This window comes from Penaeus monodon, chromosome 7, assembly GCF_015228065.2.
Source record: "Penaeus monodon isolate SGIC_2016 chromosome 7, NSTDA_Pmon_1, whole genome shotgun sequence".
In the NCBI taxonomy this organism is placed as follows: Eukaryota; Metazoa; Arthropoda; class Malacostraca; order Decapoda; family Penaeidae; genus Penaeus; species Penaeus monodon.
The window spans coordinates 21,458,380-21,475,083 of NC_051392.1; the positions used below are offsets into that span (position 1 = coordinate 21,458,380).

The 16,704-nt window shown below is 37.8% G+C and overlaps 1 protein-coding gene across 1 annotated transcript in view; it reads right to left on the minus strand.

The window, feature by feature from the left end:
- LOC119575560 overlaps positions 1-16,359 on the minus strand; it is a 42,582-nt gene extending 26,223 nt beyond the window's left edge. Inside the window, exons 1-3 of the mRNA XM_037923212.1 lie at positions 15,737-16,359; positions 15,446-15,544; positions 14,075-14,173 (exon numbers count right to left, since the gene is read on the minus strand). Coding sequence (XP_037779140.1) covers positions 14,075-14,173; positions 15,446-15,530 — 184 coding nt within the window. The 5' untranslated portion in view covers positions 15,531-15,544; positions 15,737-16,359. The remainder of the gene's footprint in view (positions 1-14,074; positions 14,174-15,445; positions 15,545-15,736) is intronic.
- Positions 16,360-16,704: the final 345 nt, after the last annotated feature.

The window sequence follows — 16,704 nt, forward strand, 5'->3', positions numbered from 1 at the left end:
AAAGGGGGAATGCTGTGCCAATGGCCCCTCAGCGTTCGGACTGCACAAGTCAGCCTTTCAACCTTTCAGCACGGCTCCACACTTAGGAAGTGGATAGTAGGGTTGGGAAGGACAGAAACAAAAAAGCAGGAGGGGAAAAAAGACCACGCAAAATTAGTTGAGGCCAGGGTTGATGCCCAAGGCAGGGGAGATCTCCAGCATTGGGTCCTAATCCTTGGCTCCTAAGCCCCCCCCCCCACGACGACAATGGGCAAGGGATTGGGGGGGGGGGTTAATATATAAGTTACAGACATCTTAATCTGAGGTCTATGCTCTACCATAACATTCAATGGTTTGTGGTAATGGTGTTAACTATGACTATGACTAAAGGCCTGTAGTTGTTGACTGTCATTTTCGACTGCAAACTAACCTAAAGGTGGAGCATCAATTGGTATCTGCTTCCTTGACAGATGATTTACTTCTAACAGTTCATTAGTGACTCCTCCACTGCTCGTAGTTCAAGTTATCCTTCCAGTGCCAATGGCTCCTCACTTGAGCTCTCAACTGGCAGCACTTCTTTGAGGCAATATTTCCAATGCCATATGTTCATTGGGCTATCTACTGCTGGCAGTTTCCTGGATAACTCTGCCAGCAACTCTTGTGATCCCTCCACTACTGATAGCTGCTTTAATTATTCCTCTCTGGCAAGTGCCGCTCTTGCTATCCCTATATTGACATTTTCTTTGAGAGTCACACATTCTGCATTTGCTGGTTCCTTGCGTTTGTCTGTTACTCAGTTGCTCTATGAATAAGACTTCCACAGTCAACCTCTTCTGCAGTTGCCATTCTGTTTCCTGAAGCCTTATTTGAGTTACTGAATATCTCCTGAGAGATGTGCTCATGTCTACAAGGGAACAGAAAACAAAGTTGCTAGGTAGGGTGCATTTTTCTCAGGAATAGAAAGCCAAACTGCCTGGTGGCAGCAAATCTTGCTGTGCTGCTTAAACACTTTTTTTTTTTTTTTTTTTTTGTCAGGGGAGACTATGATGAAACTTCATTGCCCTTCTTCTCAGGCAATCTAACAAAACTTGTCTCTGATACCAATAGGGTAATAACCTTGTGTTCACCGTTTTACTTAACTGCATGGCTTTTATATAAACCTAAATAATTTATTTAATGTATGCTTGCTGATTTTTCCTTTTTCTATTAATGCCTACATCTTTTACATTGTTTTTCTTTGACCTTTTCAAGTATGCCAGGTTATAACTCTTATGATCTACACACACAGATATGGAAATGGATTGCATTCACTAAGGCAGAGATGAATACCAATTTTATGCTTCAGCTGCTGATGGGTACATATTTACCTCACCATCGGCATCTCTGATAAACAGAGGATGCCATATAGTTACCTTTGTTCCCAAACACATTGACCTGCTAGGCCACAGATTCTCTTCGATGTATACACCAGTGAAATCCATCACCACTGATGAATCCAGAAGTTTCAGGGACGCACTTGATTTGCAACCTACAATCTCCGCAAGAGGGTATGGTTCGGGTCAACAAGCTCTGTGTCTTAGACCGGGCACAAGTTAACACTATGCTTTTAAGATCTATTTAGGCCAGGACCAGAGCAACCTGCTGGCCTTTGTGAAGACTGTTGTCGACTTAACGGGGGCAGCAGATTTGTTCTGGATGGGGTACGAGCTCTACGTTGACAACTGGTAGAGACCTTTTTTACAGAAATGGGTAATACTAAGGACTACCTGCCTGGTCCTTGTGGAAAAAAGGGGAAGAAGGAAACGAATCCTGGTCTGAGAGTCTGGTAAGTTATAAATAAACATGTCATGCCCTTTCATAGCACCTGCTTCGTTTGCTCTCTCTAATGCGACCTCACTTCCATCCTATGCTCCTTGCTCCACAATGCTGCTGCTCCGTGTTCAGCAGATATTGCTGTAAGTTTTCCCCTCTAATCTCCTCTTGCTTCTAGATATGGTGCGAGTAGGCCATACCTTTGAGTCCAAGCCTTTCATCCTCTTTCAAATAATCTTATGATATATCCTTTGTGTTTGATCCTGGCAAGATTACCATGTCAAAAGTTTGATACATTTCCTTTACTCTCACAGGCTCCTCAAGAATCATAATGGTCTGGTCAACAGAAATGCAATAAAAGACTGTGGCAATCCTGGATTAGCTTAGGCCTGTCCTGCTGCTGTCACTAACACTTGACCTCAGCTGGGTCACGATCGGCTGATTCCTGAGATCAGATCCACCGCATCACCTCAAAACTCAGGCAACCTGGCAACTCACCTATCTCAGCCATTATACTTTGTTTCTGCTCGTCAACAAGATGAAATGTCACATTTTCACTATCCATTCAGTCTTCTCTAACTAATCTTATGGTATTATTTACTTACTAATTCTGGTAATGTTGAAAGTCATAGGGTTACCGTCTCAGAGGGATCATCAAAAGTCAGAACAGTCAGATTAAACAGAAATGCACAGAAAGAGACTATCATTTGCTGTGCTTGCAGGCTAAATACATGTGGAGGACAGTGTCTGGCACAATCCCAGTCTGACCTATGGTAAAAAAGGAAAAGTGGAAGTCCAACCTTGTGGCTGTAGAATCTGAACTCTGACAGGTGACAGCTGCTGCTTAGTTAGGACTTTCTGCAGATGCTATGTTAAGTTTGCTGACCTTTGCACAGAATCAATTCCTGGGAGTTTTTAAGTTAATTTTTTTTTTTTTAAAGTTTGGTTTGGATTCCATTTGATACAATGGATATTCTTGGTGTGACATACTGTCTGCTTGATTTTTGCTCACGTGTGTGAGCTGCTGCTGACTTGGCTGAACCGAGTCCTTGCCCGCCGTGGTGCCCAGCCACAGCAGTAACCTCCAGGCGACAATTGCAACTTCTCGCGCCTGGGAGGCCGGATGAGAGGCCGACACGTTACCACTGTACTAGCCCGGAGGGGAAGAGGATAGGTAGAGTTGTTGGTAAGCTATCAAATAAATAGATAAATAAACAACTACTTTACAAGTTGAAGGGTGCAAAAGAATCTCAGAGGATTTGAAATTAATTCCAGGGAGAATAAATACCCCTCTGCCCCCAGTAAGTCCAGGCATGCTAACTAGTCCCTGTGAACTAATACAGACCATGGGTGCATGTGTGAATCCTGTAAGTGATCTGTCCTGTAGGATAATATTAAATCACGTGACATGACAACATTATCTGCCATATTATAAGCTGTGAGCATGACCTGATTGGGTTAATTTTGGAGTCAGTGTTGGAAATCAGTTTTGTCCACATAATGACTCTTTCAACATCCAGGATGAGAATTCTGGTGATCTACTCAAACTTTGTGATCCACAAACAGGTGGATAACAGATGGCCATGAGACTAACTGGTAATGCTGCATTTAGAACTACTTGTCTACACTGGACAGAGGACTAGATAACTGAGATAGACAAGTTTTTTCTGCTAGGAATCCTTAGCTCCTGCAATGCTCAGTTGGTAAAGAAACAGACTAAATGTCACGGTCAGTTGTCTTACAAACATGAGCTGTTGTGGAATTATTACACAAAAATAGCTGTGTACATCCTCAAACTCCATATAATACAACTTTTAGCATATATAATCTAACTTTTAGCAGATTCTCTGACAGATTTCATGAAGAGAGCCATTACATTGTGATGTCTAGCATCTTAGTTTGCAAACTAACCCATCTCGAACTCTGGAGGTCTGAGTTAATGATATCATCCAAACGTTTTTTTTCTCTTAGTTTCCTCACATATGAGGAAAATAAGTGATACCTCTGCATATGTGTAGTACATTTTTGTGCTTCTGCTGCTGTTCAGTTTGCAGCCAAAGTACTATTGGCTGATCACTTAAATCAACTAACCTGCAAACCAATATCATGGATAATGATGGCTTTTGCCTCATTGGATACTATGTGAAGGTTAAGTCTGGTGAATGAATCTGTCTAGCAGCACTTCTCTTTGGCATATATTCCATCTCAATTGATATTAGAGTGTGGAAGTCCTAGGGGCATTTTCAGGCTATCACTTTTAACCCAAGCAGACATTTTCAGGCTATCACTTTTAACCCAAGCAGACATATTCCATGTCTGTGCCTTCTAGATCTATGCAGGCAGGACCAAGGCAAAGCCCTTGCATCCATGTAGGCAGTCATGGATTTGCTGGACATTTTTGGCTTCTATGGAAAAGATAGGCATTTCATGCAAACAACTTCCCATTCTCCTTTTCATTATGTGTATTTTGTGTAGGAATGCTCTGGGCACTGAAAACAGATCATGTTATTTTAAGCTGCACGACTCTCACAACACCAGTATAGGCATGTTTACCCTCCAGGGAATGCTTTGCTACTGTTGACAGTCTACATAAGCAAGATGGTTGTTCTCTTGTGACATCATGTGCTTAATCTCATTACTGTCTTACCATGCCACTTGTAAGTCCACCAAGTGGCATGTGGCAAGTGTCCTGGACCTCAGTGATACATTTGTTTGCAGATACATGCCTCTGGCAGTATTAGGGTTAACATGGCACCAATGGGTTGATCCATCTTCTCGTAGCAGATACAGATGACTACAATGTAGGATCTATTGGGACAGTAAAAGCTTTCAAAAATGAATTTGTCCATTTGTCCTATCCCACATAACTGTCAGGTGAGGACAATGTGTATGTTTTTTCCCTTTTTTTATCTATCTATTTATTTTTACATTTCTCATTCTTTTTATGTAAATATTTTTGTGTACAAGATCCATATGACCTTTTCTTTTAAAATTAATAAAATGTGCTGAAGCCCTAACAATCATAAACACATTCAGTGATGAATTCTCTGTTAGATTATAAGTAAATACATACTAACAGTCTTATTTGGTAAGGTGGGTAATATGAACAGCAGACATGTAAAATGAAAGAAAGAGAGAAAGAAAGACAATCCCCGGAATGCATCGCTGGATGCACAATTACCTTGTCAATGAAGAAAAAGAGCATCAACAGAAGGATCAATATACCTAGATGAAGAATGTTGTGGGGTGTTAATGATGTTGAGCTGAGCATGTTTTGGGAGAGTCAAGATGTCTCCTGTCTGAGTCACTGTGCGTGGACCTATGGTGAATAATGTATTAGGTCTTGGGAGGGGGCGAGTTGTTCAGAAAGACGTGTTGGTGCAGGTGACCCTGGGGTCGGGGATGTCTGGATAGACTTTGAATTGGTAGGGCTGCTTTGATGCAAGGGGCAACCTCCATTACCCTAATTAAGGGTATTCATCTTCATTACTGGCCATGGGGGACGCAGGGGATTATGTTGAGGGAGGTAGTATTATGAAGTAGTGGACAATAAAGCTATAAATAGTACATTGGGGCGGTGATGTGTAGTTGATGAATAGGTTTGGTGGTTTAGATGATGACGCTGAGCATGTTGGGAGAGTAGGAATTTCTCCTGGAGACTGTGCGTGGAACTGGGGGGGGGTAATGTATTAGGTGATTTGAGAGGGGGCCAGTGTTCAGAGGCTGTGTCACATGAGACCTGGGGTCGGGTGAATCGTGGGAGATCTTTGAATTGGTAGGTGCTCGTGGATGAAGTGGCAAGCCTCTTACCCTAATAATGGTGTGTAACCCTTCATTACTGGCTCATGGTAGCCTGGCGTATATTGAGGAGAGAACAGTCACCCCTCAGGGGCCCCTTGAGGGGTAAATGCTAGACAACGAAACGGGAACTATGGCTGTGGCCAATGGCCCCCCTCAGCGTTCAGAGGACTGGTCACAATGTCAGCCTTCAAACCTTCAGCAGGCTCTGCTCACACGTTTAGGAAGTGGTGTAGTAGGGTTGGGGTGAAGGGACAGTAACAACTGAAGCAGGGTCAGGGATCAAAAAAGACCGACTGCAAAATTAGTTTAGGCCAGGGTTGATGCCGCAAGGCAGGGGAGATCTCCAGCATTGGTCCTAATCCATTGCCTCCTAAGCCCCCCCCCCCACGACGCAAGGGCAGGATTGGGGTAGGGGGGGTTAATATATAGTTACCAGACATTCTTAATCTGAGGTTCTATGCTCTACCATAAACCGAATTCAATGGTTTGTTGTAATGGTGTTTACTATGACTATGACTAAAAGGCTGAGTTGTTGACTGTCCTTTTTCGACTGCAAACTAACCTAAATGTGGATGCATCATTGGTAGCCTGCTTTCCTTGCAGATATTTTTACTTCTAACAGTTCATTAGTGACTCCTCCACTGCTCGTAGTTTCAGAGTGTATCCTTCCAGTGCCATGGCTCCGTCACCTTGAGCTCGTCCACTGATCAGCACTTCTTTTGAGCATATTTCCAATCCATTGGTTATTGGGCTATCTACTGCTGGCAGTTTCCTGGATAACTAACTCTGCCATCAAACTCTTGTGATCCTCCACTACTGATAAGCTTGCTTGTAATTATTCCTCTCTGCAAGTGCCGCTCTTGCTATCCCCTATAGGCATATTTTCGTTGAGAGTCACACATTTCTGCATTTGCCTGTTCCTTGCCGTGTTGTCTGTTACACAGTGGCTCTCTGATAAGACTTCCACAGTCACGCATCGTCTGCAGATTGCATTCTGTTTCCTGAGCCTTATTTGAGTTACTGAATATCTCCTGAGAAGATGTGTCTCATGTCCTACAGGGAACAGAAAGCACAGTTTGCTAGGTAGGGGGTGCCATTTTTCTCAGGATGAAAGCCAAATCTGGCCTGGTGGCAGCAAATCTTCTGTGGCTGCTTAAAACAATTTTTTTTTTTTTTTTTTTTTTTGTCAGGGGAGACTATATGACACGTCATTGCCCCTTTCTTCTCAGCAATCAACAAAACTTGTCTCTGATACATATAGGGTATAACCTTGTTGTTTTCACCGTTTTACTAACTGCATGGCTTTTAATATAACCTAATAATTTATTTAATGTATGCTTGCCTGATTTTTCCTTTTCTATAATGCCTACATCTTTATCGCATTGTTTTTTCCTGTTGACCTTTTCAGTCATGCCAGGTTATAACTCTTATGATCTACACACACAGATATGGAAATGGATGCATTCACGTCAGGCAGAGATGACATACCAATTTTATGCTTCAGGTTGCTGATGTGTACATATTTAACTCAACCATCGGCATCTCTGATAAACAGAGATGTCATATAGTTACCTTTGTTCCCCAAACAAAACATTGACCTTCTAGGCACAGATTCTCTTCGATGTAATACACAGTGAAATCCATCACCACTGATGACTCCAGAAGTTTTCAGGGACGCCTTGATTTGCACCCGACAATCTCCGCAAGAGGTATGGTTCGGGGTCACAAACTCTGTGTCTTAGACCGGGCACAATTACCACTATGCTTTTAAGAATCTATTTAGGCCCGGACCAAGCACCCGCTGGCCTTTGTGAGACTGTTGTCGTACTTTAACGGGGGCAGCAGATTTTGTTCTGGATGGGGTACGAGTCTCTACGTGACAACTGGTAGAGACCTTTTTACGAATGGGTATACCTAAGGACTACCTGCTGTCTTGTGGAAAAAGGGGAAGAAGGAAACGAATCCTGGTCTGAAGAGTCTGGTAAGTTATAAATAACATGTCTGCCCGTTCATCTATCTCACCTGCTTCGTTTGCTCTCTCTAATGCGACCGACATCGTCTTCCATCCTATGCTCCTTGGTGCTCAAATGCTGCTGCTCCGTGGTTCAGCAGATATTGCTGTAGTAGTTTTTCCCCTCTAATTCTCCTCTTTGCTTCTAGATATGGTGCGAGTAGGGGCCATACCTTTGAGTCCACGCTTTCATCTCTCAACAAATAATCTTATGATATATCCTTTGTGTTTGATCCTGGCAAGATTACCATTTCAAAAGTTGATACATTTCCTTTACTCTACGAAAGGGCTCCTCAAGATTCATATGGTCTGGTCACAGAAATGCAATAAAGAACTGTGGCGAATCCTGGATTAGCTAGGACTGTCCTGCTGCTGTCACTAACACTGACCTCAGCTGGGTTCACGATCGGCTGATTCCTGAGATCAGATCCACCGCATCACCTCAAAACGTCAGCAACCTGCGCAACTCACCTATCTCAGCTTATACTTTGGTTTCTGTGCTCGTCACAAGATTGAAATGTCACATTTTCACTATCCATTCAGTCTTCTCTTAGCTAATCTTATGGTATTTTTACTTACTAATTCGGGTAATGTTGATAAGTCATAGGGTTACCTGTCTCAGGAGGATCATCAAAAAGTCCAGAACAGTCAGATTACACGAGAAATGCACAGAAAGAGACTATCATTTGCTGTGCTGCAGGCTAAATACATGTTGAGGACAGTGTCCTTGCACACTCCCTTTCTGACTAGTTAGTAAAGGAAAAGTGAAGTCCAACCCTTGTGGCTTAGAATTCTGCAACTACTGTGACAGTGTGTGACAGCTGCTGCTTAGTTAGGACTTTCTGCATATGCTATGTTAGAGTTTGCTGACCTTTGCACCGATCAATTCCTGGGAGTTTTTAAGTTAATTTTTTTTTTTTTTAAAGTTTTGGTTTGGATTCCTTTGGATACATGGATATGTTCTTGGTGTTACATACTGTCCTGCTTGATTTTTGCTCACGTGTGTGATCTGCTGCTGACTTGGCGTGCGACCGAGTGTCTTGCCCCCGTGGTGCCAGCCACAGCAGTAACCTCCAGGCGACAATTGCAACTTCTTCGCGCCTGGGAGGCCGGATGAGAGGCCGACACGTTACCACTGTACTAGCCCGGAGGTGAAGAGATAGGTAGAGTTGTTGGTAAGGCTATCAAAACAATAAATAGATCCATAGTACAACTACTTTACAGTTGAGGGCAAAAGAATCCAGAGGATTGAAATTAATTCCGGAGAATAAATCCCCCTCTGCCCCCCGTAAGTCCAGGCATGCTAACTAGTTCCTTGAATACTATACAGACCATGGGTTGCATTGTGTGAACCTGTAAGTGATCTGTCCTGTCTGATAATATAATTCACGTGACATGACAACATTATCTGTGGCCCTAGTTTAGAGCTGTGAGCATGACCTGCTTGTGGGTTAATTTTGGAGTCAGTGTTTGAAATCGTCGTTTTTGTCCACATAATGACTCTTTTCACATCCAGATTAAGAATTCTGGTGACATCTACTCAAACTTTGTGATCCACAAACAGGTGGATAACAGATGGCCATGAGCCTAACTAACTGGAATGCTGCATGTAGAACTACTTGTCTACACTGGACAGAGACTAGATAACTGCTGATAGTACAAGTTTTTTTTCTGCTAGAATTCCTGTAGCTCCTGCAATGCTCAGTTGGTAAAGAAACAGACTAATGTCACGGTCAGTTTTGTCTTACAAACATGAGCTGTTGTGGATTATTACACAAAAATAGCTGTGTACATCCTCCAAACTCCATATAATACAACTTTTAGCATAATAATCTAACTGTTTAGGCAGATTCTCTGACAGATTTCATGAAGAGAGCCCAGTACTTGTGATTTCACGCATCTTTAGTTTTTGCAAACTAACTCCATCTTCGAACTCGTGGACAGTTCTGAGTTATGATATCATCCAACCGTTTTTTTCTCTGATTTCCTCACATATGAGGAAATAAGTGATACCTCTGCATATGTGTAGTCATTTTTGGTGGCTTCTGCTGCTGTTTCAGGTTGTGCAGCCCAAAGTACTATTTGGCTGATCACTTAATCAAACTAACCGTGCACACCAATATCATGGATAATGTGATGGCTTTTGCCTCATTGATACTATGTGAAGTGTTAAGTCTGGATGAATGAATCTGTCTAGCAGCACTTCTCTTTGGCATATATTCCATCTCATTGATATGTAGAGTGTGGAAGTCTAGGGCATTTCAGGCTATCACTTTGAACCCTAAGCCGTGACATTTTCAGGCTATCACTTTAACGCCAAGCAGACTATTCCTTGTCTGTGCCTATCTAGATCTATGTGCAGGCAGGACCAAGGCAAAGCCCTTGCCATCCATGTGGCAGTCATGGATTTGCTGGGACCTTTTGGCTTCGATGGAAATAGATAGTCATTTCATGCAAACAAACTTCCCATTCTCCTTTTCATTATGTGTATTTTTGTGTAGGATGCTCTGGGCACTGAAAACATAGATCATGTTATTTTGAAGCTGCACGACTCTCACACACCATGAAGGCAGGTTTACCTCCAGGGGATGCTTTTGCTACTGGTGACCAGTGCTCATAAGCAGATGGTTGTTCTCTTGTGACATCATGTCTTGAATCTCATTACTGTCTTACCCATAGCCACTTGTAAGTCCACCAGTGGCTTGCAATGGCCTGGACCTCAGTGTACGTTTGTTTTTGCAGATACATCTCCAGTATTAGGGTAACATGGGCACCAATGGGTTTATCCATTTTCCCCCCATTCTCGTAGCAGATACCAGATGACTAAATGTAGGCTCTATTGGGACAGGAAAAGCTTTCAAAAATGAAATTTTGTCCTTGTCCTATCCCACATAACTGTCAGGTGAGGACAAGTGTGTATGTTTTTTCCCTTTTTTTTTTATTATCTATTTTATTTTTAACAGTTCTCATTCTTTTATGTTAAATTTTTTTGGGAGGTGTACAGATCCATATGACCTTTTTCTTTTAAACTTAATAAAATGTGTGCTGAAGCCCTAACCAATCATAAACACATTCAGTGATGAATTCTCTTTAGATCGAAGTTAAATCTGCATACTAACAGTCTTATTTGGTAAGGTGGGTATATGAACAGCAGACCAGTGGTTAAAAGATGAAAGATAAAGAGAGAAAGAAAGATCAAATCTCCACCCTGGAATGCTTCTGCTTGATGCACGAATTACCCTTGTCATGTGTTCTAACTTTTTTTAAGAGGCTGCAACAGAGGCGACATTACTTAGTTTTTTACTAACAGGCTACAGGCATGCGAGTGGTGTGATGGTGCTCAACAACCCCACTTTCCCAGGGTAAGAAGGAAGAGTGGCAGTCTGACCCTTAGCTGCCGAACATGATTTTGTAACAACAGCCCATCCTTCAGGCCCATCTGTATGACTCTTTGCAATGATTTCTATCGATGTAAATGTTAGTTTGCTGGTCGTTTCATATGACCCAAGTTGCTAAGCCTGATTTCAAGGAAAGGAAATGTACTGAACTTAGTAACATATATACACTGGTTGACATTGAGGTGTTGCCATTTAGTAGTCTTATGCAGAACCCTAATAAAACACAATGGTGACATTTAATTCTTCTGTTATCCAAACTTTTTTTAAAATGAATAAAATGCAACTATCTTGGTCAATCAGAACATGTTTTTGAAGGTATGTGCCCCATTTTTCATACAGACAGCATGTATGTCAAATGTAAAAGTCTTAGCATAACAGAGTGAAGAAGAAAAAGAAGAAGACGAAAATTCTGCTGCAACCGTTGCCCTAGGCTCACTAGGAGAATGCTTACCATATGTTCTAAACCCTATTGAAATAGTCAATATCTTCTATGGTATCTTTTTTAACCAATACCTGACGGTTTTCTGAAGTTGTTTACCCGCTTGACTGTGGCGCTATGATCCTAATACCTATTTTTTTTTTTGTTTTTGTGTTTTTTTTCCCCTGATGTGTTGCATACTACAAACATTGTTCCGCTCTTTTTACCCTAAATGAAAGTAAAGCTTCCAACTTTCACTGCAAAATTGCTTAAAAGTTGTTGCATCATTAATATGGTTTTATAATGAGAAATTTAAAAGAAGAAAGAAAAAATGCTACTTTATCATCTAGAACAACGATAACGACTCACTGTTTACAAAACATTTTCAAAAGGATCAGGATGCCTGAAAACCAACATTATCTATCTTTCACATGAGATTTCAGCTGGGCAAGATGAGGCCTAGTGAGTACGTATATATGCTGTGACATCATCTCAACTCTGTAATGATCTTAGGGTACAACAAAGGAAACAAGACGTAATCGTCTTTTTTATTTCAAATTACCAAAGTATTCTGTATTCATTTGAGAACAAATACGTTAAATAGTATTCAAATTTTTTTTTGTCTCTCTTTATTTTACTCCTCAAAACATGGGCATTAGATAGAGGAGAAGTATTAAGATGGCATCACCTTTCTGGGCAGACCAAGAAGGAGGATAACATAAGACCCATCGCCCGGGACAACGAAAACTTTTTCTAAGACGCGGAAATATAGTTTGTGCGTAAATGTCTAATAATAATAGTTTTAAACTGCATCTTTGGTCGTCCTAGTGAGAAGAAATGGTTACAACTTTTTAGACACATGTCTCCTATTTGAACAGAAATGACAAACTTTTGTGGCCTCATCTTTCTATATGTAATTCTATCAAAGTTTCAGCCAAATTTTTAATGTTGGTCCTCCTCACCTTAACTTTTCTCAAAATAAATGTTGTTTAATCAGGAATGGTTCCTAAATAAATAATTCTTCAATGAAAATTGCATAGATATGATTACGTTTAACCCATTTTGTCATGTGATCGATTTTCTTTGCAATATCTGATGAACATGTTAGGTGATGCATATACACGTACCCTCAGCTACTATGCTTAATTTGGGTTACAAACCATGTTTTGAGAGTGAAAACTCATATCAGAACTAAAAGATTTATGGGATGTAATCCTTGAATAGACAATCTACTTTTTTTTTTTTTTTTTTTTTTCTTTAGTAACACATGGAGAATATAAAACAGTAAAATGAGAGCAGAAAAACAGAGAAACACACACACACAGATATATGCATATATCTATCTATCTATATATATCTGTATATATATATATATATATATATATATATATATATATATATAATAGATATAACTATATGTGCGTATATATGATATAATATACAGATATATATAGATAGATAGATAGATAGATAGATAGATAGATATATGCATATATCTGTGTGTGTGTGTTTCTCTGTTTTTCTGCTCTCATTTTACTGTTTTATATTCTACTGTTTTATATTATACATTATATATGTATTTTATATATATATATAGGTATATATATGTATTATATATATATCTTTATATATAGATATATATTATATATAATATATAGGATATATATATTTATTATATATATAGATATGGTATATATGTATTACATATAATATCTATATCTATATGTATACATCATATATATATATTATATATATATATATATTATATATGTATATATATATATATATAAATTATATATATTATATATATATCTATATATATAAATTATATATATATATATATAATATCTATCTATATCAAATATAATATATAATATATATCTATATATCTATATATATATATATGAAATATAGTCAATATATTAGTATATGTCGGTATATATATATATATAGGAATATAGGTACATAGAGTCTTTATTATATATATAAGGTAAATATATATAAGAATATATCTTTATATATATGTATATAAATATAGTATATATATAGTATATAAGTATATATCATATATATAAATATATCTAAATATATATAAAGTATATATATATAGATATATAATATATAAAAAACAATCTATATATAATATATATATATATATAGTATATATATAATATATAAGTATATATATATATATATATAATATATATTATATATATATAATAGATATATAGTATATATATATATAGTATATAGATTATAATATATATATATATATATATATATTATAGTAATATATATATATATATATAATATATAGATATATAATATATATATAATATATAGTATATATTATATATATATATATATATATATATATATATGTACATACATATATATATATATATATATATAATGTAGCATACATACATACATACATACTATTAGGTATATAAATATATAGATATAGATAAAATATATATATCAATAATATATATATTATATATATATATATATATATATATATATATATATATATAATATGTTATTGATTTTAATCATATATAAAGCCATAAAGAAACCCCATTTGTTATGTATACTGCTTCAGAAAAGCAGTATACATGGCACAAACCCCACTGGAATGTTGTGATAACATACCTTCTATCGTTAGTTTAGGCATGGTTGGTTCTTCAGATGATGGATAAGCATCATTATCATTAATGTGTAATGGCTCTCTAGGCATACTTGAAGCCAATCCTGTTCAGAAATAAAATATGGTATAAAAGGATAACAACATGATATTCTGATTTATTCCATCCATAAGAAATCTGTCACTCTCAATACCTTATCTGTGCATCATTTTAAATTCATCTTTGTCAAAACACAAAACTTTGATCATGTTCTCCAGAGGCATTGATAGGGCCTAGGGCCTTGAAATCTTTAATTTTCTTCCAATATATATATATATATTTTTTTCTGTCTTTTTTTTTTTTTTTTTTTGGGGGGGGGGGGGGGGGCCACTTTCACTACACAGAATCTGAGAACTGGGCCTTCTTTTTAGTTTTGTTTTGCATTCTCAGACTGAGATCAAGGGTGATTTGTAAAAAATTCAGGCTCAGATCTCACCCCTTACAATGCCACTGATGTGCTGTATCGATGGAAACTGTTCACCATTTTCCTTTGCTTTTATTCTGAGATAAATGTTTCCAAATATTATGCTTTAAATCCTATTTTATTCTAAAAGAGAGAATTATTATATCAATCTGCTGTCTGTTTTACACAAAATTTTACCTGGTCAATTTTTTTTTCTTTTTTAAGAAAAAAAAAGAAAGGAAAAAAAAGAAAGAAAGAAAAAGAAAAAAAACAAACAAACTAAGTAACATATAGTGTGATACAAAATTTCATATAGATTAAATGAAAGCTTTGCTTGGAAAATGACAAACATATGATTGGTCGTAATCTACGTGGGCTGCTGAACCCAAATCTTACGGGCATGGCATGTAAGTACTTTATTATTATTATTTTTTTTTACACATAGTTGGCTACACTTGTACTAAGTCATCAATGAGCCAATTACGAGTACTGCTTGTCTCCCCTGTTTACCCTTTTCCTTGATTTTCTAAAATAATTTACGTTATCTTATATTTCTGTTACTAATGTTAATAACATTGTAGTTATTATAATGTCTATAATAATATAAACACCATCAATATTCATAGCATCTATAAAAAAAAGTTTTCCTTGCCATTCAAAGAAGTGAAATCAGTAGGGTCGTCATATACAGTAGGTCTACTAACTGATTCCTTTATTGCTAAGCAACAAGTCGAGCCTTCTATTTGCAGAGACATTTCACAAAATATAAAAAAATAAGCAAAGCATTTTCCCGGCAATAAGAAAGAAAGAAAGAAAGAAAAAAATAAAAGGAAAGGAAATATACTGCATATAACAGTTCTTCCTCAGATATAGCAATGTTTTTATTGAAATGTACAAAATCTAAAGGTCTAAGGTACAAAGATTACAGTAACACACCTTCTTCTACCAGAATGGGCATGGTAGGCTCTTCAGACGTAGCATAATCCTCACTGACAGGAATCTCTGTATCTCCTCTAGACATGTTTGATTATATCCCTGTAGAAAGACATATTACTAACTTGATAAAAAGTACTAGTTACAGTAAAAATACATATGCAGGCAAACTGACAGACCACACTTATTGAGTTTTTTTTTACCTAATTTTCCATAGGAGTGCATGCACACACACACACATATATACATTTATATATCACTGTCACTGACATTTTATTTTTCCATCACAAACACCTTGCAGCTTTATCCACTATTCAAAGATAACAAGCTTCTTCAGTGCATGACTCCCAGAATAGCTGCTCACTCCCATGTGAAAGGTGATAATGAGTTGTGATTATAGTTCTTTAGAAAATAAAAAAGGATGATGAAGACTCAGAACCTTGTGATGCATACTAGCCAGAAGTGAGCCTGATGATGGAATCTAGCACCAATATGATGGGGACCTGGATTCACCTGATGGCTGGGATGATGGAAATGACTTGCAGCAAGTGCACAAAGCTTTCAGAGGAAGATTAGGCTCAGTGGGCTTTTGGGAAGGGACTATTGTGTTATTTCCATTGGTAAATGAGTATGAACTGTAGCCTCCATGAACTACATCTGGAAGTGGGCTAACTCCTAGGAAGAAACTATTTCCATGCTCAAGATTCTATTCCTGCCCACCTTGACTAGCAGTGTAGGATGCATTACAGAAAGTTGAATAATATGAAATCTTAAAAAAAAAAATAACAAACTAAATGTCATTACACAGAGTTGTAGACTACCTAGAGATATATGGTCTCTGCAATGAAAACATTCTATTGCCATACTGATACAATATATCATGACAAATATAGACTTGGAAAATGGCAAAAAGAAAGAAAGAAAGAAAGATAGATAGAAAGAAAGAGAGAGAAAGAAAGAAAAAGAAAGCTTATGCAGAAAAAGAGATAACATTGCAATGGGGAGGCAAGGAGTCTTAACACAGAAGTCTTTGTCTGTCATGGCCTACAAGCCACATGTCTGCAAGAGGTGTAACTCAAGTAAGCCCAATACCTGGATTTTGGGCTACATGTAGGCAGCTGCTAACTTGAATTAGCATTTATAATGTAGTAGGTAGGTACTCTGAGGGTAATTAATCTTAACAGTGAGATGATATTGTGTCACCTGTGAAGGCAGGCAATGTTACTTAGATTTTTAAAATAAAACTTTACTATATAATGGGG